This window comes from Daldinia loculata (assembly GCF_022478755.1).
Source record: "Daldinia loculata strain CBS 113971 unplaced genomic scaffold F4817scaffold_104, whole genome shotgun sequence".
Taxonomy (NCBI): Eukaryota; Fungi; Ascomycota; class Sordariomycetes; order Xylariales; family Hypoxylaceae; genus Daldinia; species Daldinia loculata.
In genome coordinates this window covers 16,273-40,936 of record NW_026054958.1, presented here as the reverse complement: position 1 = coordinate 40,936, position 24,664 = coordinate 16,273, and the positions used below count along the sequence as shown (strand labels likewise).

The 24,664-nt window shown below is 45.3% G+C and overlaps 7 protein-coding genes across 7 annotated transcripts; 2 read left to right on the top strand and 5 right to left on the bottom strand.

Annotated features, from left to right (window-relative positions):
• Positions 1-2,512: 2,512 nt before the first annotated feature.
• Positions 2,513-4,877, bottom strand: F4817DRAFT_19458 (putative GMC oxidoreductase). The gene is made up of 3 exons (XM_049298494.1): positions 3,534-4,877; positions 2,867-3,457; positions 2,513-2,793 (listed from the first exon to the last, which is right to left on the bottom strand). The coding sequence occupies exons 1-3, from the start codon at positions 4,783-4,785 to the stop codon at positions 2,747-2,749; spliced, it is 1,890 nt and encodes a 629-aa protein (XP_049153760.1). The 5' UTR covers positions 4,786-4,877; the 3' UTR covers positions 2,513-2,746.
• Positions 4,878-6,644: 1,767 nt separating this feature from the next.
• On the top strand, positions 6,645-8,179 carry F4817DRAFT_354074 (NAD(P)-binding protein). Its single transcript, XM_049305474.1, has 2 exons — positions 6,645-7,612; positions 7,719-8,179. The coding sequence occupies exons 1-2, from the start codon at positions 7,070-7,072 to the stop codon at positions 8,085-8,087; spliced, it is 912 nt and encodes a 303-aa protein (XP_049153759.1). The 5' UTR covers positions 6,645-7,069; the 3' UTR covers positions 8,088-8,179.
• Positions 8,180-12,466: 4,287 nt separating this feature from the next.
• F4817DRAFT_19407 (uncharacterized protein) lies at positions 12,467-14,657 on the top strand. Its single transcript, XM_049298490.1, has 2 exons — positions 12,467-12,874; positions 12,932-14,657. Exons 1-2 carry the CDS (start codon positions 12,649-12,651, stop codon positions 14,209-14,211), a joined length of 1,506 nt encoding a protein of 501 aa, XP_049153758.1. The 5' UTR covers positions 12,467-12,648; the 3' UTR covers positions 14,212-14,657.
• Positions 14,658-15,295: 638 nt separating this feature from the next.
• On the bottom strand, positions 15,296-17,347 carry F4817DRAFT_354064 (uncharacterized protein). The gene has a single exon (XM_049305473.1). It carries the CDS (start codon positions 17,295-17,297, stop codon positions 15,663-15,665), a length of 1,635 nt encoding a protein of 544 aa, XP_049153757.1. The 5' UTR covers positions 17,298-17,347; the 3' UTR covers positions 15,296-15,662.
• A 150-nt stretch (positions 17,348-17,497) lies between these two features.
• Positions 17,498-17,962, bottom strand: F4817DRAFT_354063 (uncharacterized protein). Its single transcript, XM_049305472.1, has one exon. The coding sequence runs from the start codon at positions 17,725-17,727 to the stop codon at positions 17,566-17,568; it is 162 nt and encodes a 53-aa protein (XP_049153756.1). The 5' UTR covers positions 17,728-17,962; the 3' UTR covers positions 17,498-17,565.
• A 118-nt stretch (positions 17,963-18,080) lies between these two features.
• On the bottom strand, positions 18,081-19,840 carry F4817DRAFT_363331 (ASST-domain-containing protein; the record flags this gene model as incomplete). The annotated part of the gene is made up of 4 exons (XM_049306630.1): positions 18,081-18,776; positions 18,837-19,052; positions 19,134-19,569; positions 19,725-19,840. The coding sequence occupies 4 exons, from the start codon at positions 19,838-19,840 to the stop codon at positions 18,081-18,083; spliced, it is 1,464 nt and encodes a 487-aa protein (XP_049153755.1).
• Positions 19,841-21,478: 1,638 nt separating this feature from the next.
• On the bottom strand, positions 21,479-23,917 carry F4817DRAFT_354061 (uncharacterized protein). Its single transcript, XM_049305471.1, has 5 exons — positions 23,311-23,917; positions 23,058-23,246; positions 22,774-23,004; positions 22,334-22,707; positions 21,479-22,194 (listed from the first exon to the last, which is right to left on the bottom strand). Exons 1-5 carry the CDS (start codon positions 23,435-23,437, stop codon positions 21,907-21,909), a joined length of 1,209 nt encoding a protein of 402 aa, XP_049153754.1. The 5' UTR covers positions 23,438-23,917; the 3' UTR covers positions 21,479-21,906.
• Positions 23,918-24,664: the final 747 nt, after the last annotated feature.

The window sequence follows — 24,664 nt, the reverse complement described above, 5'->3', positions numbered from 1 at the left end:
GTGGTTTCGAATTGAACATCTCCCGGCTTGGCAGGGTTTGGAGACGATGATCCTTCGCTGAACAGCACTACCGAACTAACCTACATACCTAGCGAGATAGGATGAATATTTTGAAGGGGATGGGTGTGGTACACATGGCCGTAGCTGTCCTTTCTAGCAGCCAGATATTGTTGGCCTCTTCTACTTCTGCACTCTCTTCTTCTTGTTTGTTCATGTGGTATTCCCTTCCCCCCTGATTGCTTTATTCTGCGTTTCTTTAATTGAAACAGACCTGCTCATCTACCGGTCGGACTTCCAGGTTCTTATATTGCTTGCGTCTCACTTTTCATATTAGCATCGAGACACGCGGCCACGGGCCACGATTCAGCGAGCTCCGGTAGAAGAGCTCCTGAGTATATCCCGACCAATATGCGTAACGGAGTCTTCATGGTGCGGAGATAGTAACGCTGACGATGATGCGAACGGTATCGAACAGGGCCTTGCCGCTTGCTGCCCGCTATGGCTCTGTTCTGTTAGCCGCCTTCCTCGTCTACTACATCATTCGCGAGCCTTTAACTATAGCTGTCAGTAATATATCATTTCTAAGAAAGGGTGATTCTTATGCTCCTGGGCTAGGGGGCGATCAAGATGGCCTTCCCGTTATCGGTGGCAAAGAAGGCACCAATGGCGAGGAAGCCAACAAGGGCCCTGCTAATGTAGCTCAAGCTATCCATGAAAAGAATGTGGAAAGGCCAATGAGCGAGGGAGAGAACGTTATAAAGTACGTCAAAAAGTACAAACCAGAATCAATTCCGTTCACCCCTATAGGAGACCATTTCCCTTGGCTCACACATTCTAACTCTCCGCCACCGGTCCTCGAAAACAACCTACCTCCCCATCCGCACGTCGAGGAAGCGACGCCGCTATTTATCGGCTTCACACGGAATTGGCCGTTGCTGTTACAATGTGTGAGTAGCTATATTGCGGCAGGATGGCCGCCGGAAGATATCTATGTGGTTGAGAATACAGGCACATTCCACGCGAATCGGCAACATGAGCTGGAGTTGCAAAACCCCTTCTTCCTCAACTATACGGCACTGGATATCCTTGGTGTGAAAATCTTAGAGACGCCAACTCTACTTAGCTTTGCCCAGTTACAGAACTTTTTCCTACACACGGCACTCGAGCGTGACTGGCCTTTTTTCTGGTGGAGTCATATGGACGTGCTGGTACTTAGCGACGAGGATGTCAAGAAGAATGATCGCGATCACGATTGGGACCATGACCCGTACGCGACTATTTACGAGCGCTGTGTCGGATTACTGCGATACCTAAACGGCCCGGATATGCCGCCGTGGGCTACCCACTTCTTCGAGTACGACCACCTCGCCTTGGTGAACCGCGACGCGTACCTCGAGGTCGGTGCCTGGGACACGCATATCCCTTACTATTCCTCCGACTGCGATATGTACCTGCGCTTGCACTGGGAGGGGTACTGGCAGCCGCAAAGCGAAGCAGGTCTTGTGTTTGATGTTTCCACAGTGCTTGACGATATTATGGCCCTATTCCGTGTCCCAGGCGCGCACGCTACATTCAAGGGAGACCCCGTGTACGCGACAGGTGGCGACGGTACCTCGGAATCTGAGAAAGCTCACCGGGAAGCGGAGCTAAAGCGCGAGCAGGACATGTGGCCGTGGGTAGACAAAGAGGGCGAGACCTTTGCCCACCTAGTCGAGGTGGCGAATCGTATGCAGGATCTGAAGTTGGTAGACGAAGGGGTGCAGCGCAACGCATGGCAGACACGGCAGGCGGGCGGACAGGCGGATCCCTTCTATCGCGATCCGGAAGGATTCGCGGCGGGGCTTGAGACGCTGGTTGACGCCGGACGCCGGGTTTTCGCCGATAAATGGGGACATCGCGGGTGCGACTTGTTAGCCATGGATATCGAGGGTAAAGATGAGTGGCGCCTCGAGCGCGACTGGGATATCAAGGAGAGCCCTGGAAGCGAGGGGGGGAACTGGGGGAAGAATTGGATGCCGGGAAGTGAGGATTTGAATAAGTCATAAGCAGTTGAGAAAGGATAAGGAAAAGGGGTATAGTGTGAATAGGGGTTACGTATATAGAGTAGAGGAAGTCTTGGGTTTTGGGTGATAAATGGTGATGATTTTGGACTCTATGGATATATTATTAAGGCGTTTCTGGATGGATGGGATGGAGTAAAGTATAACTTGGGCGTTATTAAGGTTATTGTGAATAAAAAAACGCTTGCGCATATATGAGATTTTATAGCAATTATGCAATAATAATTACGAAGTATCTCTGCTGCATGTCAATCAATAAAGGTCGTTGTTTCTTATATAGGAGCTCGTATTATGAAGAGCGTATTAGCGATTATTACCTCAATGAAGCCATTCAGTCATGAAATCCTCTTAAATTTACGGGTTGACTTCAAAAATTTAATCATCAGCACATTAACAGAGCTATTTAATAGGTAATTATATGTTCCTAATTCTTTTTAACATTGTAATTGGTTGGTTTATAGATGAATGGTAAAGTCTAAAGTACAGGTAGGCCGAAGCTGTGACATCGTGAGACTAATCAAGCTTGGATAGAGAAGTCTAACTGAGATATCCGAAATGATGCCTTCCCGAATTTCCCATGCATAACAAAAGTAATCCAGCTTCGAGAGCCTGTGCCCATTATAGCAAAATCTAAGTCTATGTCCATGTCTAAAGTAGATTAGGTAGTTAAGCATACTATGCAATGCTTAGTTGCCGTGACGGATGTCGTCAACAATCTTCTCGGCGAGGGCATCTATTTATCAGCAGTTAGCAATAGTACAATAGCAACATTATATCGAGGTTCTAATAGCGAAAGGGATACGTACAGATGGTAGACATGGGATGACCTGGAGGTAAGATTGGTAAACTTGAAGCATCTACAACACGAAGACCGGTGACACCACGGACCCTAGCATTGGCGTCGAGCACGGACATCTTATCGCTTGCTGGTCCCATCTTACAGGTACAAGCGGGGTGGAAGATTGTAGAGAAGTTCTCCTGGATATAGTGCCAGATTTCCTCGTCGGTCGTGACGTTCTTGCCAGGGTAGTATTCCTCACCCACTAGTACGGGGCGCATAGCCGGCGCCGTCCATATCTGACGCGTGCGCTTAAAGCCGGCGATGGCTACTTCTTTATCGGCCGGGTGGCTGAGCCAGTTGGGATTGATAATGGGTAAGTCAGCTGTGTCGTTGGACCGAATGGTTACGTTACCCCTCGACAACGTGGCCACTAAGCCGGCAATTACTGTTGCGTACTGGAATCCATCATTGGGCGCAACTGTTTGAGGATTACTCCAATTGCCGAAGAAGGCGCCGTCGGGGAGATACTCGAGCTCCGGCCAGTCAGATGAAAAGGAGGAGTCGAGTGCCGAAGCGGTGGCGTTGCTGAGGAGGTTACGGGGGAGACGTTCCCAACCTGCTCCAGTGGTTAGTAACCAGTTATCAATCTGCATGAAATGCAGGTTCGAATATCTACGTCGGGGCTTACGTACCAAGAAGGTCGACACCGTTGCTCGTCATGGGGCCGTTACCCTGTGCATACTGCTTCTCGAATAGGGCTGCCTGCTCTGGGTCCCCAAAGGCAGCGGCAGTGCGGATATTAACCCTGTATGAAGTACCAATAAGAACGTGGTCTCTCATGTTCTGTCCAACTCCAGGGCTATCCTGAAGGACCTCGATACCATGTTTCTCCAGGGTGTCTTTGGGGCCGATACCCGACACCATTAGTATCTGTGGGCTCTGGAAGGCTCCCGCCGAGACGATAACTTCCTTACGAGCACGGATGGTGTATTGAAGACCTAGTGTGTCAACTAACACACCAGTGGCACGCTTCTGTCCGTCGAACACCACTCGCTTAGCTTGCGTCGATATGAACGTGATAAGGTTAGGGTTACGTCCGCCGAGATGGGATCGTAGGTAGGCCGTCTCTGAAGACTCACGTGTGTTCTCCTCACGCTGGATTGCAGCGAGCGCGTAGGAGTAACCGCCTGAAAGGTTGCCGCTCTCGAAGCCGCGCTGCGGCTTGAGGCCGATGGCTTCTAATCCCTTGCGTGCCCAGGTACTGAACGGCTGTGCGTACTTGGGGTAGATTACTGACACAGGTCCCTTAGTACCGAGCTTGGATGGATCATACTGGGGCGTTGAGTTGGCGAAGCGGTCATAGGTGTCACCTACAGGAGGTGTGAATTTTTGACTTTTGGTAAAGTACGGGAAAAACTTGTCAAATGAATAAGCCGGCGAGCCGGCCTCCTTGGCCAGTTGGTCGTAGGATCCCTTCGTGGCGAGGTGATAGGCCATGAAGTTGCGGGCAGAGCATCCACCTAGTGTTCGACCTCTAGGATAGTGAGCGGTGATGTTATTGAGGGCTTGTTGTGGTTCCGTGATGAAGCCCCAGTCAATATTAGGTTGCCAATCATCAGTGGCTTTGCCCGTAAACCAGCCCGCGTCTGAGGGGATTTCACTGAGGTTACCGTTGGTAAGCTCGTAGAAGCCGCCGGCTTCGATCACGCCTATGGTTAGGGAGCTGTCCTCGGCGAGACGAGCTGCCACTGCGAGACCAGCCTGGCCACCGCCCACCACGACATAATCAAACTCATAGTCTTGGCCAGGAATACCAAAACTAGTGCCGAGGAGGCCGGTGATCGAGGAGTCCCCCGGTTGGGGTTGGGGTGTAGGAGCAGCTATCACCGAAAGACCGGGCAATAAGGCGGCTACCAGGACCGAGAGTCGGAGAGTATACATCATGGTCGTAGGAAAAAGGGGAAGGATGTGTGATAGTAGATCTAACACCTGTTGGCTCTGAAGGATTGGGATGGTCGGCCGAACGTAATGAATCCTATTCCTCTAAATCACGCCTACTTCTTCTTATATATACGAGCTTGGAGGGAGTCGCCATCGCATCATCTCGCCGCTTACCTCTCCCACCCTTTTCATTTTCCGGGAGCTGTGCCTCTCAGCAACGAGGAACATGTTTCTGACATGCCCCTATACCATTCATGCAACGACTTATGATAGCGCCCGAGTCGGTACCTTGCGCCATCCGCTGACATTATTTCGACCATGCTTTTACTTTTTGTAGGTGCGATGTTTCCCGATCTTGGAACGTTTGTCTTTCCGAAAGCAGCCATTATAGAAAAATGTGTACCTACCTATACGTCGAATGCTAGGAGGTCTATCCCGGCGCATCTAGATAAGAAGGGTTGCACATAAGTACGCCTCCGATCCTAACTGGTCAAATTGGCAGTTCCTTGCGCGGACTTGCCGTATTCCGGCTCGGCATTATCGTAGCACCAGAAAAGTATAAGAACTATGGACTGCGGCGCGACGCCTTGCGAATGTCGTCCTAGACGCCTATCCTAGTGGTTTTTTAGATGACATCATGAAAGGCCGTCCACCTAAGCCTAGGAGGCTCGGCTTGTTAGCCAGTCAGATGCAATAGTCAAAGGTCAGCCGTGCAGTGAGCTGATAAGAAACCAGCCAATTGTATGCAAAGTGAGGCTTGCATGCTTAAGATTCATTGGTTTTGCATTCCATGGGATTATGTTCCCGGCTGTCTGAGTAGGCTTTGGTGAGCCGAAAGCTCGGCAGGACCCGACTGAAAGGAAAGTATGGCTCAGAGATCACATTGCATTTTATTTTCTTCGGATTTTATAAGGCTGTGAAGCGTATGAGTCACCTGATATTGTCAGCTACTGTAAGCAAGACCGGGCCTATCAACACGGTCAAATCTGTAGTGATATTTCCTCTAAAGCCCTTTTGTAAGGGATATCTGTCAGCTGTCTCTTGATGCACTCTTGGCTCGATGCGTTCTAACATCTGGCTTTCATCATAAAAGATATGGTATAAAGGTTAGAAACTATAATCACCCTAAAGTATATTAGAATTAGATGTTATGGAACAATAATCTAGAATTCATATACACTACACAATATAGAACGGATTCATCTTGCTGAGCAATTTTTTTCTTCTAAAAGGACAGAAACGTAATACAATAATCTAACATACTTGTCGAGAATTTCATAAGAAGATTACCGTAAATACCTATTTGTCTATGGACTAAGCTTACTATACTAAGAAAATATGGTATTGGATCATAATGATTTGTCAACCAACAGTTGTACATTAGAAGATGAATCGAAACGGAGTTAATTGAATTTCAGCTCACGGTAACTTGTGTTAAAGCATTGCTAGCATAGGCCGTTATTATTAGACACTTTCCATCTTAATAAGATGATAAAGGACTAGATCTGGATCACGATAATCTGACATTTGTTGATAAGCAACGGTTATAGACCTGAGAAGCTAACCTAGTATTAAATATAAAATAACCATAAGCAAGCTTTTTCAAGGCCGGGGGATTTGCGGGAGTTTCAGGAATAGGAGGTATGAATAAAATTGCTTTAGCTAATTATCCTTGAATTATATATCTTGATTTATGTTGGGAGAAAACTATAAACTTAATTTCACTTATATCATATTGCTATAACTCGGATGTTTAGAATCTGGAGTTAATAAACATGTCTTACGGAATTAACTGTTATTTTAAGGCATCGGATTCCGGTATCGTGGTGTAAGATATTTCCGACACACTTTAAAAGATCGCATAACAATTTTAACCCACTATTAATGTTCAGAAATAGAACAGTAGCCATAATTTGAAGGTCACAAGAAGAAGAGGTATTCTGCTAAGCCACTCGGGTGAGATACCTCTTACTGAAACTTTTTTGGTCGCACAAACGGCGGACAATAAATTCCAATTCGGGACTGTTTGTCCCATAATTTTGGTGCCGTCTCCGCCGGAGATAGCAACCAATTCAGAGAGCGCCGCCCGAAACTAGCGGAGTAAGAACCGAACCACTTAAAGAAATACCGGCTTTTACGGTCGCGGACTTATCGCGTCTTTGAGGCTCAGTCTCGCCGGACTATAGCGCCGTTATACGCTACTATACACAGGGCATCTCTTGTTGTTAAAAGCACAACGTTAGACGATGAGTTTTTCTCGGTTTAAGCCGGATCGCATTCACTGCTAATGAAGAAAGCCTTGTCTAAATTCTTACGCCGTTTCCGACCGGGTCATTCTCACTCTTCTTTATCAACTTCTGCATCACCATCCAGGGATCACCCACGTGCTACCGTTTCTCACCCTCACGTCAGCGCATCCACCATGGCCTCTAACCCCTCCCCCTCCCCCTCCCCCTCCCCCTCCTTTCGCGGCAAGGTTGCTCTTATCACTGGTGCTTCCAAAGGCATCGGCAAGGCCTCAGCTATCGCACTCGCGCGTCTTGGCGCTACAGTGGTCATCAACTATTCTTCGGATGAGCAAGCCGCGCAAGACGCTCTCGCCGAAGTGCAAAAGCTAGGTGTAGGTGAAGCGCGCCTTGTACGCGCTGACGCTAGCTCCGTGGAAGGTGTGCAGTCACTTGTCAAGCAGACCGTCGACGCCTATTCTAAGATCGATGTACTTGTACCGAACGCCGGGGTCCTACCTATGAAAGACCTCGAGCATACCACCGAGGCTGATTTCGACCGTGCCTTTGCTGTCAACGTCAAGGGCCCCTATTTTCTCGCCCAGGTAAGCATTCGGAATCCTCACCGACGAACTAATCACCCGCGAACTAATCACCCGCGAACTGCCCGTGACCTAGGTGTGGCACAGCTGCTGACCACTCGCCTCACAGGCCGCCGCGCCGCACATGTCTCCCGGCTCGCACATCATCTTCTTATCTACCTCATTGACCACAGCATCGACTGTCATGCCGGGATACCTGCTGTACAACAGTACCAAAGGTGCTGTTGAGCAGATGACTCGCGTGATGAGCAAGGATCTCGGACGCAAGGGTATCCTCGTCAACGCTGTTGCGCCCGGTCCCACGGGAACCGAGCTCTTCTTTCGCGGCAAGAGTGACGAATTGCTCAAGACTATCGCAAACTTTAGCCCCCAGGGCCGCATTGGTACTCCTGAGGAGATTGCTGAAGTTATCGTCTTCTTGGCCCACTCAACCTGGGTTTCGGGCCAGGTGGTCCGCGCTAATGGCGGCATGGCTTAACAGGATCTAGGAAGGCAAGCAGACAATGGCTGTGGAAAAAAACAGTAAAACGTAGCTTTAGAATAAGAATGAAATTGCCACTTTAAGAACCATGTATATTGTCATTACATGAATGATGGCAATAACTGTGTACCATGTTCCCCTTTTTTGTGCACCCTTTTTAACATTAGGGAAATGAAATCACTTCATAACTAGAAGATATTTGCTGTATTATATCTCATCGTAAGTTTTATACTTATCTCTTTAGAACTTGAATTTATATATGCGAGCTGAATATTTAAAATGTTTTATAGCGGATAGAATCTTTCAGACTCATAGAGACTAAGTTCGTTATAACTTGCGAGATCATTCGGCTCGCGATCTCCGAAGTTTATTTCAATCGTCTATTAGAGCTAATGCGTTATGTAAACGGTCTTATGATGGTCTTAGTGATCTCGATGCACTTCTTAGATTACGCTCCGTGAAGGAAAAGATTTCTCGCCAGCTCGGGAATATGCTTTGCTATCGTATCACCTCGTAGATGGGCCAAACACCGTCCAATAATCTCCAAACTAAAATCGATGTTATCACTATCTTATTCGTATTCTGATGTAGAGGATCTACAAGTATGGTTATCCGAATACTGAGGATTAGATCCAGGTACCTGTGGTCAATTGTGGCTTTATCATTGGCATTGGTGATGGCATGTAGAAGTATAGGGGTGGATACCATCAAGGCCTCTGTCACTAAGTCGCCACTTTCAACGGAAAGAAAAATCATCCTTCTTGGTCGTAAAATTTGAGTCTAAGACCATAACGCTTGATAGGTCGAGTATGGAGATCGTTATTGTTGAGTATATCTGCTTAAAACGTATCCTCCATACTTCGAGGATGTTCATAGTTCTAGAAAGTCATGAATTAATTAGAGTTTCGTTTAAGCGGAGATTTACTTAGTAGGAAAATGCTTTTGAACTAGTCACTGGTAATATATGTGTAGTTGAGAGTTTTGACGAAATTGTGTCAAGTTGGAGGGAGTTGAGATGTACTTGAAATCAATTTCTCACTTTATCCAGACCTGGGTCAGGTAGTTCAACAGGTAGGTACTTAACTATGAAAATCTTTTTCTCAAGTAGAGCATTGAAAACAAATAACGGACTTACTTACTTATTGTAATGTTCAGCCTTGCTGGTGACTTAGAAAGGCCTTCAAAGCAAGGATCCTCTCTCGATCTCTTTCTTACCTGTTATATAAGTACTTGAGTAGGTACCTATCATATAAAATCATCTCATAAGTCGACTGATAGACATTGGCAAGGGACTGTCTAATCGATGTTCCTTCGGCGTACATCCCCGTACATGCTTTAGAACTATGTACCACAGATAATCGTCATCAAGCGCTGACATCGTGTTAATACATATGTACTCGGATTGAAAAGACTAAGCGGAAAACATGATTCCTATATGACGACCAATATTACCTAGTAGACTTATGGCTGAAATATAGGTCAAGTTCCGTCATTCCAAGTTACGATAACTTTCTTTCGCAGTCAAACCTGAAATAATAGTTCTGGCTAGAGCTTCGCGATTTGATCATATATCACCGAGGTAATGGCTTCTTAGATAGACTCGCACCCGCTTGACCGTAACGAGTCGAGATACTACCTACAACAGCAAAAACGGACCAGACCGAAGATGGTAGGCCGCTTTCAATGTGGCAAAATGTGTTGCGCATTCAAGAAATTCACTCAACCCTGTAGAAAACTTCTCAGAACTTGAACGTCATGATATGCTTTCAATCGCGATGAGGGCTGCCAGCGTATCGGGTTTATCTAGATCGGAGGGTCGATTCGACTCGCACCATCGGAATGAAATTGTCGAATATCTACCTAAGGTAGCTCCGAGGCAGCAAGATTCTCGAAGTGAGATACCTAGCCTCAGAAGAAGCTTTTCGTTAAGCCCAACTTCCGCATTTGGATTGGGAGAGAACCGAAGCCGAATCTTAACTGGGCATGATAACCTAAAAGATAGCAGCTGGTAAGCCTATACTGACGACGCTTACTATGATTTGGTGTTCAGTGACAGCACTAGGTGTTTAAGGGTAAGCAGTGTAGTATAAGTGTGAGTGCAGTGAACGATAGACCCACGAACCATAGTAAAGTATAGTGATCAAGATCCGCCCGACCGGTAATGAAAACCGGATCGTTGGGGCTTTCGCTTCGGCATGTGAATGAGCTAGAAAGTCGCAAGGAGGGTCAGAATTGAAACATCAAGGGTCTTAAGATCTGGACTTTTTTTTTTTTTTTTTCACTTTAGAGCGGGTGACATGATATTATTAGGCGCGATACAAAGAGAGAAAAATTAAGGACATCCTTGTAGAACCAGATAAGGTTGATTGGGGTTGCAAGCTGCGGAGTCAACGCATCGCAGGGAACCAGGGAACCAGCCCCCCTGAGCTGTCCAGGCGGGCCAATCACGCACGGACTTCTAGAGGCAAAGGTAGGTACCGATCATGTTCCCGTATCGGATGATGTTCAAGATCCGAATCTGATCGGTCGCCTTCCGGTTACCATACCTTAGGTAAGTTAGGTACTTGAGATATAGAGAGAATTTCAATAAACTGTGAGTAACTAGTAAAGTTACGAAGCTGAAGATATATATATGGATTTAATTAGATTAATAGAAAAAAAAAGTTGGACTTATATGATAGGTACAAGCAGGGGCTAGAATCCTAAGCAAATCGACCCGAAGGATTAGCCCGATTGCATATAATTAGTACCACTAGCAGACCGAAATACATCAGCTAGAATTATTTGAGAAGTTATATAATTCGGATGCGATTCAGGGATAGCCCATCTAGTCTAGTATTGATAAGAGTGTCCTGGCGCACTCGGGATGTTACCAGTACTAAACTACCGACGAATAGTAGGAACCAGTGAATTTTACTCATCTTACATTATAATTGAGAAGCTGTAGATGAGGTGACTTACTAGCCAGCTCTCAAGTGGTAGCATTGGAGGCGATGCCAAGCCTTGTCCCTCCCAACGCCTACTAATCTCATACCTCCTATGTTGGTTTCTATCGCGTAACGACTACAATTTCTTGTCATTTAAATCAAGCGTCAGGCGTATCCAATAGCATTGCTTTGCATCACATTTCCCTTTATGGCGCTATCCGAAAGGGTGTGGATTTGAGCATTCGTGACTTGATGGCGAATGAGCTACGCCCAGTCTTAGAGACGGATAAGATAATGCATGCCAAGTTCTCGCGGCTGAAGATTCAGTATTCGTGATGGCAATATGTAGTAAGTAAATGACCATGAACAGGGTCAACCTGTTAGTAGTCGATGCAAAGACATGGGTGTCCCATGGGTATCCCATCTGGTGTAAGCCAATAAGAACGAAGCTTGTAACACAGAGGAGACAAAATTTAAATGCTACCTGCCAAAAGCTGTCCCTCAGCCTCGGCATTGGATAACCTGGGTAGGTGTTAGCACAACAACCCTGTTGTTACCCAATGTCCTCCTTACCTACCCATCCAGAACTGGCCAAATTTCAATGTAAGCCTATGGGCATAGCCGCATGCCTTTAACGTCTTTACATAACCGCGTGGCGAGGATTAAGCGAAATAAGTTGAAACATCTCGGTCTATCTATAGACTACCTAGAAGAAAGGATTAGTCTGCCCATATCTTCAAGAGGCTATATTTCCACATTGTAGCTCGTTTTGACCTACTCTTTAATATGTTGGATTTGTACTAACACAGACACTTATAACACCAAGGGCGAATCCATCCGTAAACTTAGTGGGACTTCTGGTATGTATTTCTAATATGAATTCTACGGTTTATCATTGTAGTAAGTTGTAGTGGTTCCAATGGGTTGTGATGTCTGGATTCGTCTTAGGAGTCAGGTGACACACCCCTAATAGGGCTGGGCGTGTTGTTTGTCCTAGTAAACCACCACGCAGATTTACGCCCGGTTCTTAACAATATGCCGATGTGGCGTGCAGATATCCACAGATATCCTCAGATATCCTCTGTAGTGGTTGATGTTCCTGGATCTAGGGATCTCTAGCTCCGCAACAATAGTAACGACAAGCCACCTTTACATCCTTTCCAATACATGGTGCCAAGGGCCATATGATGTTTCGACTGTGGATTCCCGGGTCAGATTTGAGGCAACACAGACTAGGATCAGCATGGGGAACTTCCAAATCCAGTAGTTCGTCAAGCAAGCAAGATACCACAGTTTGCTAACTCGGTTGACTCTATCATCATTGGAACTATGGGGATGCACACTGCGTTCGTCTGGACCGGAGGTACTGCCACATAAGACTAAGTTATCGAATATCTTTGCGATATCGAAGAATCAGCATCGTTCGATGTATTCAAGAATGAGTAAACCGGGTCTTGGCAGACTACTATCTCGCCGCTCTTATAGAAGGCCGGATATCTTTCGTCTTCATTGAGTACTTATATCCCTTGCCGTCGCCCTGCTCTTGCTGTTAGATTGTAGGATTCCCCGTGCCAACCAGTCCGCAAGACCAACAACTAAAAGTTCAGAGAAAGACATCGCCTCTTTTCAACATGACGGTCAATAACTCTGAAAAGGGACAGGCGGATGCCTTCCGCTCAGGGGATCTGACACCGATTACGATCGCTGAACCCTTATCATCGGCGGGACCCTCGACGGGGACAACCACTCCGTCCGTACACTCCAGCAAAGGCAACGACGAGAAACAAATTGAGACAGTTACCGAGCGTGCGGTTCTCCCCGATCAACTCGGATCTGAGCTGAGTCAACAAGTCCGCTGTAAGTGTAAACATCTTATACGATTTATATGAAACATAGGGCTAATGTTTATACAAGACAAATATGCCTCCTCATATAGAAAAGTATTTGGGGCAATCTTTACGATCAACTTGTCTGTCTTCGTCGCCCTGCTAGCAGCATCAAAAGGCAAACCCAACTCTCGAGATGTAGGTAGTGCCGCATCCGCCAACCTCATGGTCAGCATTCTCTTCCGCCAGGAGGAATTTGTCAATTTTTGGTATGAGGTCTTCACATGCGTCCCTCACTCGTGGCCCCTTTACATCCGAAAGCGCCTTGCGAAGGTCTTCCACTATGGTGGTTGTCACAGTGGCGCGGGTACTGCCGCGGTCGTATGGTATATCCTCTATACGATATTAGCTACCAAGGAATGGATCGATGAGCCAGTGACTGATGAGCTGGTCAACATGATTACTAGCTGGGTTTTGGTTTCGATGTTCGTCGTGATCTTGACGTCAGCCCACCCCGCTTTACGACGAAAGTTCCACGACTACTTCGAGGCTTTCCACCGTTTTGCTGGTTGGACAGCCTTAACAACTTTCTGGATCCACAACATCTTCTCAGCCAGAGTCACTGCTAGGCAATGGGATGCCTCTCTTGGCTACGTCCTTATTCGCTCGCCTAACTTCTGGTTCATTTGCATCTCGACTTCTTGCACTCTTGCTTCATGGCTTCGTCTACGCCACCCAACAGTCTACCCGGAGAAGCTGAGTAACCACGCTACGCGTCTACACTTCAAGTACAGGGGTATGGCACCATTCTATGGTTTGAAGATTAGCGACAAGCCGTTAACTGAGTGGCACGCCTTTGCTACTATTCCCGACATTGACCCCGAGTCTGGAAAGATTAATGGCTTCAGCGTCGTTGTCAGCAACGCAGGCGACTGGACCAAGAAACAAATCAACAAGCCCAACGAGCGAAAGCTCTGGGTTCGTGGCGCGCCTCTTCACGGTCTTCTTTACACATCGAAGCTATTTAGCCGAATCGTTGTGGTTGCTACCGGATCTGGAATTGGCCCTTGCTTATCACTTCTCTTTGCTGATATCACACCGCGCCGTGTATTCTGGAGTACCAGAGAGCCTCATGAGACATACGGCCCTCAAGTTGTGGCAGAAGTCAGACGAGCCGACCCCAACGCAGTGATCTGGAATACACACGAGAGGGGATACCCAGACATTGTTCGAGAAGTATATCAGCTCGTCCATGAGTCGAATGCGGAAGCTGTTTTCATCATTTCTAACCCCAAGGTGACGGAGAAGGTTGTATATGGTATGACTACGCGTGGAATCCCCGCGTATGGTGCCATTTTCGACTCGTGAACAACAGACATAACTTATCGGTATTGACACACCTGTACATCGCTAATACTTGCAAAGCTGGCAAGCTTGCTAGGGTCGGTGGGGTAGGCAGATGATGATGGAGTTGGCGAAGCATAAAGCGGGAGTCCATCGTGGGATCTCAGCCCGAGGAGCAGTATTGTCGACGGAAAGCTACACTTGGAATTTGAAAGGAGAGCAGAGTTGCTCTTGTGAATTTTCGATTGACGACATTCATTTACTCCTTATTCTCTCTATTTCTCCTTTATGCTCTGCAGGATATGGTTGGACTACATGACGACACTGTAAATAGATTCCTAAATTCGCGAAATGCTGCTTCTCAGGTTGGATAGGGATACCAAATAGGTATCAAAAGCTTAGATTAGATTTAGATCCCACCATGTGATGAACCATCTACCAAATCAATCTTTACCTGTTGGTATACTTTATTTTTTGATATTGATAATAGTGATCTTACGCTCCTGGAGTCTCCCGTCACCGAAGTTGGCACTCATATAATCCTCTATTTTCTATTTTCTACACGCAAAACCCGCCTAACACACATGCTCCTTGAAGCCTTCGAAGCTATATCAATTTTGATCACCGTAATTATATATTTTATCTATTAGTCGAGTCTCTGAATCAAAACTCTATCCGATACCAAGGAAGCATCTTCAGACGAACTAAGAAGGTAGGTATATAAGAAGAGGTCAGTATTTTCGGACATGCTTCGCGCATTACTTATTTGCCACTTGGTATGTCCAGTGTATGAAATGTGTAAGTTGGCGACTAAGATCTAACTATACCTAGACTACATCATGGAACGGGATAAACCGACGAAAACGGAAGGTCAGATATAAAGCTTCCATGCATGATCCAAATGGTGAAGAATAAAGATCCATGCATGTATGGAAGGCCGACACTACGACGGTTACATGCAGCAGTAACAATAATCGATCTTAAATTTCGTAGATAGTTCTCTCTGGCTATAGGGTTGCATTAACAAACATCACTAGGTACACTTCACACTAATATGACGCGTTTGCCTCCTGGCACGTTCCTCAGGCATAGCCACCCAAGTACCTTGGGTACCTCATATTTATATGGAATATAAAATGTTCGTTTTAGTAAGTCAAGGGCAATAACTCTTCTCTTGGTGACACTAAATAGCGAGGGGAAATTTGCCACGGGTACTCGATGGTATTACCTTCCAGAATGCACACACTGGGCTTGGATAGCCTTATTGGCGAAGAAAAGTAAGTACATGTGCTATACGCAGCCCTCCCGGAGAGGTTGGACAATATAGGAGGTCTAGATTTCATAATAGATATACTCTGGCTTTCGTATACCTAGAAACTATGGATCATGGTTTCTATATGTCTCTATAGTCTCGTGTTGCGTACCTATAGTACCCATAAGCCTTATTGGGACATGACATGCGCATCAGTGTCATATCAGCTTTCTCGAAATACCTCAAGCCTCGCCCTTCCGGTCATCAACGTCCATACCCACGCAGCATCCACAACCAGAACGTCGATGAAACTGAACACTAAGCTTCCACCGAAAACTAGTCTGTGATAAGTCCAAGCATTGCTCACATCCAGATCCTTCACCTGGCAGACAATGGCCCATGGTAAAACGTAGAGAAGGTTGCTAACCAAGCTCTGGTAGAGGTACCATTTGGGCTGTGTGGCCAGGAGAACCGTGGCAAGCTGGGTCGACATAGCATAGAATATGTAGCACCAATCAGTAGTCCGCCACATGTATGCTGTGATGTCTGCAACTTCATCCGGTTGGCCCAGGTATCGAGCGAACGATCTAGCACCCCATATGGATAGAAAGATGGCAAGAGGGACTTCAACTATGAGGGCGATAACGAAGGAAACGAGAGCCGGTCTTATAATTCGGATGATAGTTTTGAAAGCGACACGACCAGGCCTACGCGTCGTCTTACTAATAGAACGGCGCCAAGATCCCCAGTGGTGACCAATAAACGCAAGGCTCGTCGCCTCTAGTGACTGAACGGGAACCATAACCAATCCCCAGCGGATAGTAGTGAATATTGTCCAGGCGGTTGCATACGTAGAACCTAGCGCCACGATGGTACTGACTAGCCAGAGGTAAAGGGCATTTCGTATGGCCGACTCAGCGAGGGTTAGAATCCCAGGCCGCAGTAGTACAGCCAAGGCACGGAAACTCAAACGGATTTCGGTACCGGATTCTATCTGCACCCGAGGAACATCCTCATTGTTGTTATCGAAAAGTTCTAGTTGATGATTTCGGTGTTGCAAGTTCGTCGTCCAAAGAAAGTAAGCAAGTCCTATGAAGGCAGCCGTCATATTACAAGCAAGCTGGATGCCAGCTTGAATATTAATAGTCGGTTGAATGTTGCCAACGTGGAATCGTGAAATGATCAGCATATCCAGAACAATATTTATGGCAAATTTAGTCAAGCTGATAACCAGTGGAATATCGGGCTTGTCAAGAGCTCTTGTCGCCGCCGCCACAGCAGTTTCAATCGCCGAGCTTAGGGCCGAGAAGGCGCTAATCCGGATGTAAGTCAAGCTCGCGGCACGAACCTCGACGGGGACAAACCCTTCCGCAAATGTGGCGGCGCCGGCGATAAATGCAATACTCATTATTAGTCCAAGGATAGACTGAAATAGAATAAGCGTGTAGGCTAAGCTGAGGCGCTGTGTTAACGAGCGCGAGTCTTTGTCCGCAATGATGACCCAGGAGGCGCGGGGGAGGCCCTCGTTTAGAACCTCGACTACCACTCCAATATAGGTGTATACATCGGTCGTAACAACAAGTGACGAGTCGATTTCCGCAACCCATAATTTAGATAGCGTACTGTATAGAGCCGGGAGGACGAAAGCGCCCAAGTTGAAGAGTAGTGCTCCGACATAATGGTTACGACTGAACCATATTCTGCTCTTTAAAGCACCAATAGGGTGATTGTTACCGTTTTCATTCCGGGGCGATTGTGGCTCATCGACCGCGCTGTCGGCTTCAGGTAACATTATGTAGCAATGGTGAAGTTTTTGTAATATGAAAGTCGTAAACCTCTTCATTATATAAAGCATCATTTCGGGAACGTCTATTGTAAAGCGCGCATGTGATAGCTGTATTTATGTTGTAGATTTTAATAATGCCTCGAGCTACATAAAATGTGGTGCGCCACGTGCATCTTGTAATGTGATAGCTCATTATTCTCATTATGTTTGTATGTATATCGCGTAATCATTTTGCTGATTGCTATCTTGCTTTTATATGCGTCAAGAGATGGGTAGAATCATCATTATGCCGCCTATCGCCCGCCGTCTTAAAACATTAACGCATCCCTTGCTTTTACTATCACTCGTCACGTAGTAAGATGTTTACCATCTGCTGTACTTCATACTCAAGCGCGTTGTCTACACCTAGCCCATATGCTGAGCCACGAGGTCCATATTCAGCCCCATGAGGCCAACCTTTTGCCAATCCCACCGTTGGGCAGAATCTGCCAACTACCTGCATTCCCCGCTGTGTGCTGCTTCAGAATATTCATAACTCTAAATGCCAGCACTAGCTAAAGAGAGTTATGCCGTTCATATGGTGCATTCATAGCGCTAAAAAGTTGTGGCTTGTATTTTTAATCGTGAGCCGGAGGCTGTGATCTCGAGCTAAATTGTTATTTACAGTCACAAGCTGAGATTTAGGTTGATATAATGGAATCATTAATTTTTGAGTAACTATTTGTCAAAGAGTTGTGTATTTTCGCTGAGAAAATAATATTAAAGCCTTCGAGAACTCCGTATTCAGCTGTCCGTATTGCATATGAGCTAGGAATGAGGGGCCTCATAAAAGAGTACTCTGAGGTATTGCACTGTTCAAAATCGGCAGCTGCTTCGAGATGATACCACGTGAGAAACTCCGCCAGTGATACCCATGCCTCGTGCCTCAACACGGATTAAGGAAACTTGTCCGGGTATAGTTGCTACTGTTTCGAATCCGGTCTTCTCCACTTGTGATGTTAGAGTGAGGCTAGAGTTGCTATCTCCCGCAAAGATCCCCCAAGAATTGTGTTCTGTGGCACCAAGCCAGCTCATATATACTGCGGTACTGTTACTAGCTTCATTCCTGCAGGCCAAGACACTCGGAGGTGACTTGGGACGACCGATCCATGGGAGACGATAGGCACGATAAGAAAAGATGAGACCATCTCCAGGGCCAAACTGCGCAGTCATCAAGGTAGCGCCATCCGGACTGAACTCTCTTATCTTAGGTGTCGACCCATACCCCATGATAACATTCCCGTCTTCTAACTGCTGTACATTTCCTTGGGAAAAGGCGTATATTGCGTCCTGTGGGTCAATATATTCTTGGCTCAGTGTAGCCTTCATAGTTTCCGTATTGAGGGTCAGGAATACGCCTTTGGTTTGATTTATGCCAGACACAATTTCAGAGTTTGCGTTATCAAAGAGGCTAATCTGAACTGTTTTCCCCGATTCTTGTTGAATACGAGCATCATGCTGATAACAGAACGAAAGTCGACCATCAAGCTGAAAATCTCCGCCGGTTTGACCCTACATGACGTTAGCTACTAGGTGCAAGTGAAACATCCCGGGAAGCTTGGTTAAAATTACCTGTAGTGTCCATTCAACACTGCCGTTTTTGGAGATCTTGAAAATTGAACAATAGTATCTCGAAGAGATTAAGTATGATCCGTCTGCAAATTTGTCTACCGAATTGATGTGGAAGTAACCGTACGGAATAGATTGGTTATTGCCAAAATCCGCAACAGGATAAAACTGCTGGACATCGGCAATGGGAATCTGGTTGACATGGTCTAGGGCGCTCCACTTGAAAAGTATTTCGTTGGTTTTGACATCGAGCTCGTAGAACAAACTATCAGTTACCCACCCATCTTGTGGTCCACCAACAGAGCTCAGATCGTATTTGGTAACGTTGTATAATGTTACAAGGATGGTATTTTGAGCTGTGATCTGGGATTCGTGCATATCGAGATAGGATGTAATCTGGTTGGGATCAAGCTCCGGTATAGTCAAAAAGTTTCCTTCATCTGCTGCTAATGAAACATTGTAGATGCTTGTATAAGAGTCATCAAGAATTTGAATAATTCCATGGCCCCATCCATAGGGTTCCGCTAGCGAGACTCCATTGAAGAAAGTTAATACCGGTCTGCCCTCGAATGTTTGGGTCCTGAAAGCACTGTAGTCGCCATATCCGCTTTGCCAGATAAGTTCATTGTCATCGGACATAATGAAAAGGCTGTAGTTGTGCGCGTATTCCCCATTCTGGTCGAAAAATAGGTATCCAGGAGACGTAGGACCGGATTTGGTGATATTTAGCAATGGACTAGGTTACATGATATCTAGTAAGTACCCGCTTAATATGTCGACATTGTCACGAAGTCCTTTCTAAGGTCTCCTCACTCCGGTAAATACTCAATGAAGTATTCATTAGAGGAAGTATGGTATATTGGAAGGTGAATAAGATCAAGATTTACTTACGGCTCCGCTGAACTAGATTTATAAGTTTGCCACGGCCACGTGTAATTCTGCGCAGAGACAGAAGATGCTTGGAGAGAGCATACTAAAAAAGATATAACAAAGAGCGGAAGAGACATTTTGGACTGCTCTGCTACTTAAATAGTGCCAATGCAGGATCATGAAGTCTTTCAAATGTTTAAGTGCAAACATGACTACGTTGGGTATATATACTCATTTTTCTAGCTTTCAAGGTGGGTAACTACCTCCTAAACAGGATCGATGCTACAACGGTGGTATTGGTATGCATTAGGTAAGTAGGTCCCAACACATCCACCATACGCTACCTAGGCAAGGGTTGTAACTGCACGGATCGTTTTCTAATAGTCTTTACTTCATGACGAGTCCTGTAGCCTTCACACAAAGCTACTTAGGGTAGAGGATTGTCCCTACCTAGTAATCGAAGGTACAGTAAGAATATACACGCTTCTTTAATGAGTTTATTTGAAAGCACCGGTTTAAAAGGCGAGATTTTAATATATAGGTACCTACCTAACTTCTGAAAATAGAATCCTGCAACAAGGTCAATATGCTATCTTGAGCGACTTCGGGATGATCATCGTAGCTGAATTGGCTTAGATGACGATTGTAGTATGGTACGTACCAATGATTCGACGTATTTAAGGTCAAGCGCCCGAGACTGTAAACTAAAGAAACCTTTTGTCCTCAAAACTTTTTTCTAGTGCAGGTTGACGGGGATAAATTCGGAGATGTGGAGTCTTGAGGATCTAATCAGCGGATCTGATAAGATTAATCAAGATCAGTAGCCAATTAGCGTCTCAGGTCAAGCCGACCCCGGTATTAGCAAGGGGTAATATCATGAGAAGGTTACGACGCTTTTTCCTATCTTACCAAACAGAGGTTAATATTTCTCGAGGTTTTTATACAATTCCGTTAATAATTAAATACAATGACAATAGCTAAACTAAGATGTAATGTGAGTGGTTTTAATCTTGTTAACTAGTTATGTTAAAAAACGTCCAATCATACAGTACCGGGATCGAAGTGTACCAATGTGCTTAGTAGGTAACGGGAGATCATAAAACAATGTGGCTAGGTACGCTGTTCGAGGGAATATATGCCGAACTATCATCGGTAAAGCCTTTGAATTGATGTTTAAACTTGCATATAAGACTGGACCCTTATGGATGGGCAACATTAAATATTCAAGTTGTATATAGTGCTGTTTGACGAAGTGCGGCCCGGTCATATTTCTGCTCTATAAATTCAATATCGGGATATGTTCAACCAGAGCTCTATTATGAGGTTGAATAATGTTGATTTAGTGAAGTTTAGTATAATGAACCGAACTGCAAGGGAATAGCAACATGATCTTAGCGACTATGATATTATACAGCCTACCTCATAAAGGACCTAGGTAGGTGACAGGTTTCTTTCAAAGATCTCCGGTATTAAAGTTTCACCTAGGTTCATTTTCAAGGGCGTGGGCTTACTGGCTCTACACCAGTACTCCCATCGTCCCATGGGCTACGAATGTGCGGCTGGTTCCGAATGTATCAAAGAGTATATGTCTTGGAACCGAAAATACTTTCTATAATTTCATATAGTCTCTTATTTCAATAATACTTGCGATATAACGACCTAATGGTGCTAAGTCCTATCTAATGCCTTCGAGATTCCGTACAGGAGTGGTAGAAAAATTATCCATCATTATCCTTTCGCTACTTTGCATATTCTTTATGTTTGGGTAGGTAGGTGGTACCTATTAAAATACAATACTGCCAGATATTCCTAGAGTAGATTAAATTCGAATCCAATATATTGATACATCTTAGCAACCTAGGTTTCTACCTACCTAGGTACTCTAAAGAAGTCAACTGCGAATAAATATATGGATTATTAATCCCTAAATATATATAATAGAAAGGTTCAGTATCATTACAGCTTAATAAAATAGGGGGGTGGTCATAAATAACAACAAAGTGGGTATCATTCCCTATCTTGAATCCGGATGTCGCTCAGTACCTAGCATTAGCCTCTATTCCGTATTCTCTTTCCTGTACAGGAGTTTCTTTCATAGACTCTCTTGGTATCCCAAGAAATATTATATGACTACCTAGAAATCGCGATGGTGGCCCTTGGCAAGCTGTATAAAAAAGTACAGCTTACCGTCCAGTAATGTCTTCTATCTTAATTCACATCCGCTGGCCAAATCTGTAGGCGCCAGAGGCTGGCTTGTCTCCGCCGCCGCCGCCGTTGCTTCATTTATGATCCTCGATCCCAAGTCAGGCTGTCTTTGTCCTTTTGCATCGTAGAAGCTCGCCCCATATCCTTCGTTGACATGAATGTCTTCGTCGGGTATCATAGTCGTTACGGGGGCTGTATCGGTTGGCTTCTTTTGAAACTTCTTCGGGACGAATGTCTTATATATTGCTTTTCGAAAAGTTCGTGTAGTCCCAAAGACAACGAATACCTAGTAGTTTGAGAGTTAGGGTATAACTACCAACGTAACTTGAGAAGCTAAATGAAACCTATAGTTTGACGTTGAGGTCTATAGCAAGCGGATAATATCGACGACTGGGAAATCAAGTGTAGCTTTGGGGTTGACTTACAAGTAGACTTGTTGATACACCCGGCATAAAGAGCAGGAAATCATTTTCGGCCCTCTCCTGTGACAAATTCGCTGATTCGCCCAGTTTCTCCATCGTGTGGTTCGATAACTGTGATACCTCTAGGAGAATTGTGATCAACTGAAAGACCCCTAAGACTGCGAACGCGATAGAGAAGCGTAATACGAGCCAGCGATCGTATATGCTCTGACGACTATCTCCCTGATCCAGAACGTTGATAATTTCTCTGCCTGCCTCTTGTGACTGTCTTGAAAATAAGTAATGGGCGTTCCATGAAACAAGTCGACGTCGAGTGTAAATATATTTAATAAGGATTGCTATTAACAGGATACTGCCAATAGTTAGGCTGATCATTACTAATGTCGTGTTATCTTAACTAGTCCTTTACTAGTAGCGATGACGAATACAACAGGGGCGCATACTATTGAAGTTGGCAAGTATTAAGAATCCCATATACGAACTCTGGACACTATTCAACCGTAAGAGGCACAATAGAATTCCGGGGAGGATGACTGCCACGACTTTGGCCAGTTGACTCGTTCTATATTTGATACGTCTAAACGTCGTCAAGTTTTTAAATTTGAAGACGGTCCGCGTAAGTGTAATGGCCCAAAAAAGCGTGAGTAATGCTTCCGCATTATATGTATAGTATTCTTGCTCTGCAATTAGCGATACCTTAGCTATCATTCCGAGGGTTGATACTCACGTATATAGAAGAGGACAAGGTCCAGCCCAACGGACGGTCCCGCGATAACAATTTCGGGGCTGTCGAGATGCGCAACGGCATATTTGTACTGTTCAACTTTGACATCCCTCCAGCAGATGAATGTGTGGAATTGCTGAATAATGCTAGCAACAGTTCCCAAGAGCGTAAAATATGAAAGCAGTGCGACATCTACACGTAATAACAGTCAATTGTCCTTCGTCCTGAAGCTAACTTTAGATCACGCGCAACGTACAGCTATCCCTCTCGTGATGTGCCCATACCAGCCATATCATGATAGAACTAGCCACTAAACACAGGAGGGAGTATAAAAGAACCCCGATAGCAGTACCAACTACCTCATAGAGTAGTTGGACTACCATGTCGAGCTGGTAAGTCGTAGTTGAGGCATTGGAGTCGTCGAAATAAACTCAATGTTCGAGGCGATGAAATAAAACACTAGACAGCTGTAAAAAGAAACAAGCTTTGCTACCTAAGACCTTCCAGTCCGTTATTCATTAAATCAATGTGACGGCTCAGTACTGCCGCCGGTTCTAGACGCCAAGACGCCGGTACCATCACCGTTACAACCCTTATCGGGTATGTTACCGAGATAATCCATGTTGAGTTGCCCGCCCTAGATCTGCGTGGGGGTACCACAACTACCCCGGAGGTTAGAGCCCATGGGCCATGGCGCAAAGGAGGACCAATACGAATTGGAGATTCTGAGAGAGAAGTCTTCACATGGCCAATGACATGAGCGAAGCTCTATGCCGGTAGCATTAGGATCATCTACCGAGAACTGGACGATGATGAAACCTAACCCCACGCCGTGAATTGTGACTGACTTTTTAAGACCTAATCTTGAAGGAGGATGATAATATCTTTAACTATTCCTCCTCTATATATAAGCAAAATAATAAAATGTAAACTATCGCTACGCTAAGACAATAATCATGATAGTGCAGCAATGGCTTACTACAGCTAAAGTTTCTGCTTAGAACGTCGTTACATTTGTATCATAAATGAAAGCCAATTATCTACTAGGGTAGGTGACCAGGTTTTCGTGACCAGTTACAGTGATCGCCGAAAGGATTAGCCCTCTCGTGCAATATCTAGTTGAATGGACACCTTGGAAATCATTAGATCAACTTATCGTGACTTCTTATTCGCGCGAAGGCATTTGTATGAACAAGGTCGCGGTATATATGATTGTAAGACGAGATGATCGTATTGTTGAGCCAACTTTTAACGCAATATTAGTGACATTACCTACTGTAAAGACTTTCAAATATAAACATTAGTAGTAGGTAGTTATTATACTGAGTTAAGGTGTATTATTTGTTTAAATCAAAAGCCTACTATCTTCGCTCAAAGGAGCCTCAGGAGAGGGTGTGAACGTAAATAAGACTTTTACTAAGCTAACTCATGCATCCGGTATACTTCTACTCGGCGCTGCCGTACTCACTTGAAGACTCGTAAGAAAAGGTACGATTCAGGTAGCATATATATTAATTTCGTTACATATAGGTTTCAACATGCTGCATGATGTGAATAACGGGTCTGTCTCCAGACCGCGAACCACTTTCCATTTCTAGTAGTGAGGCATT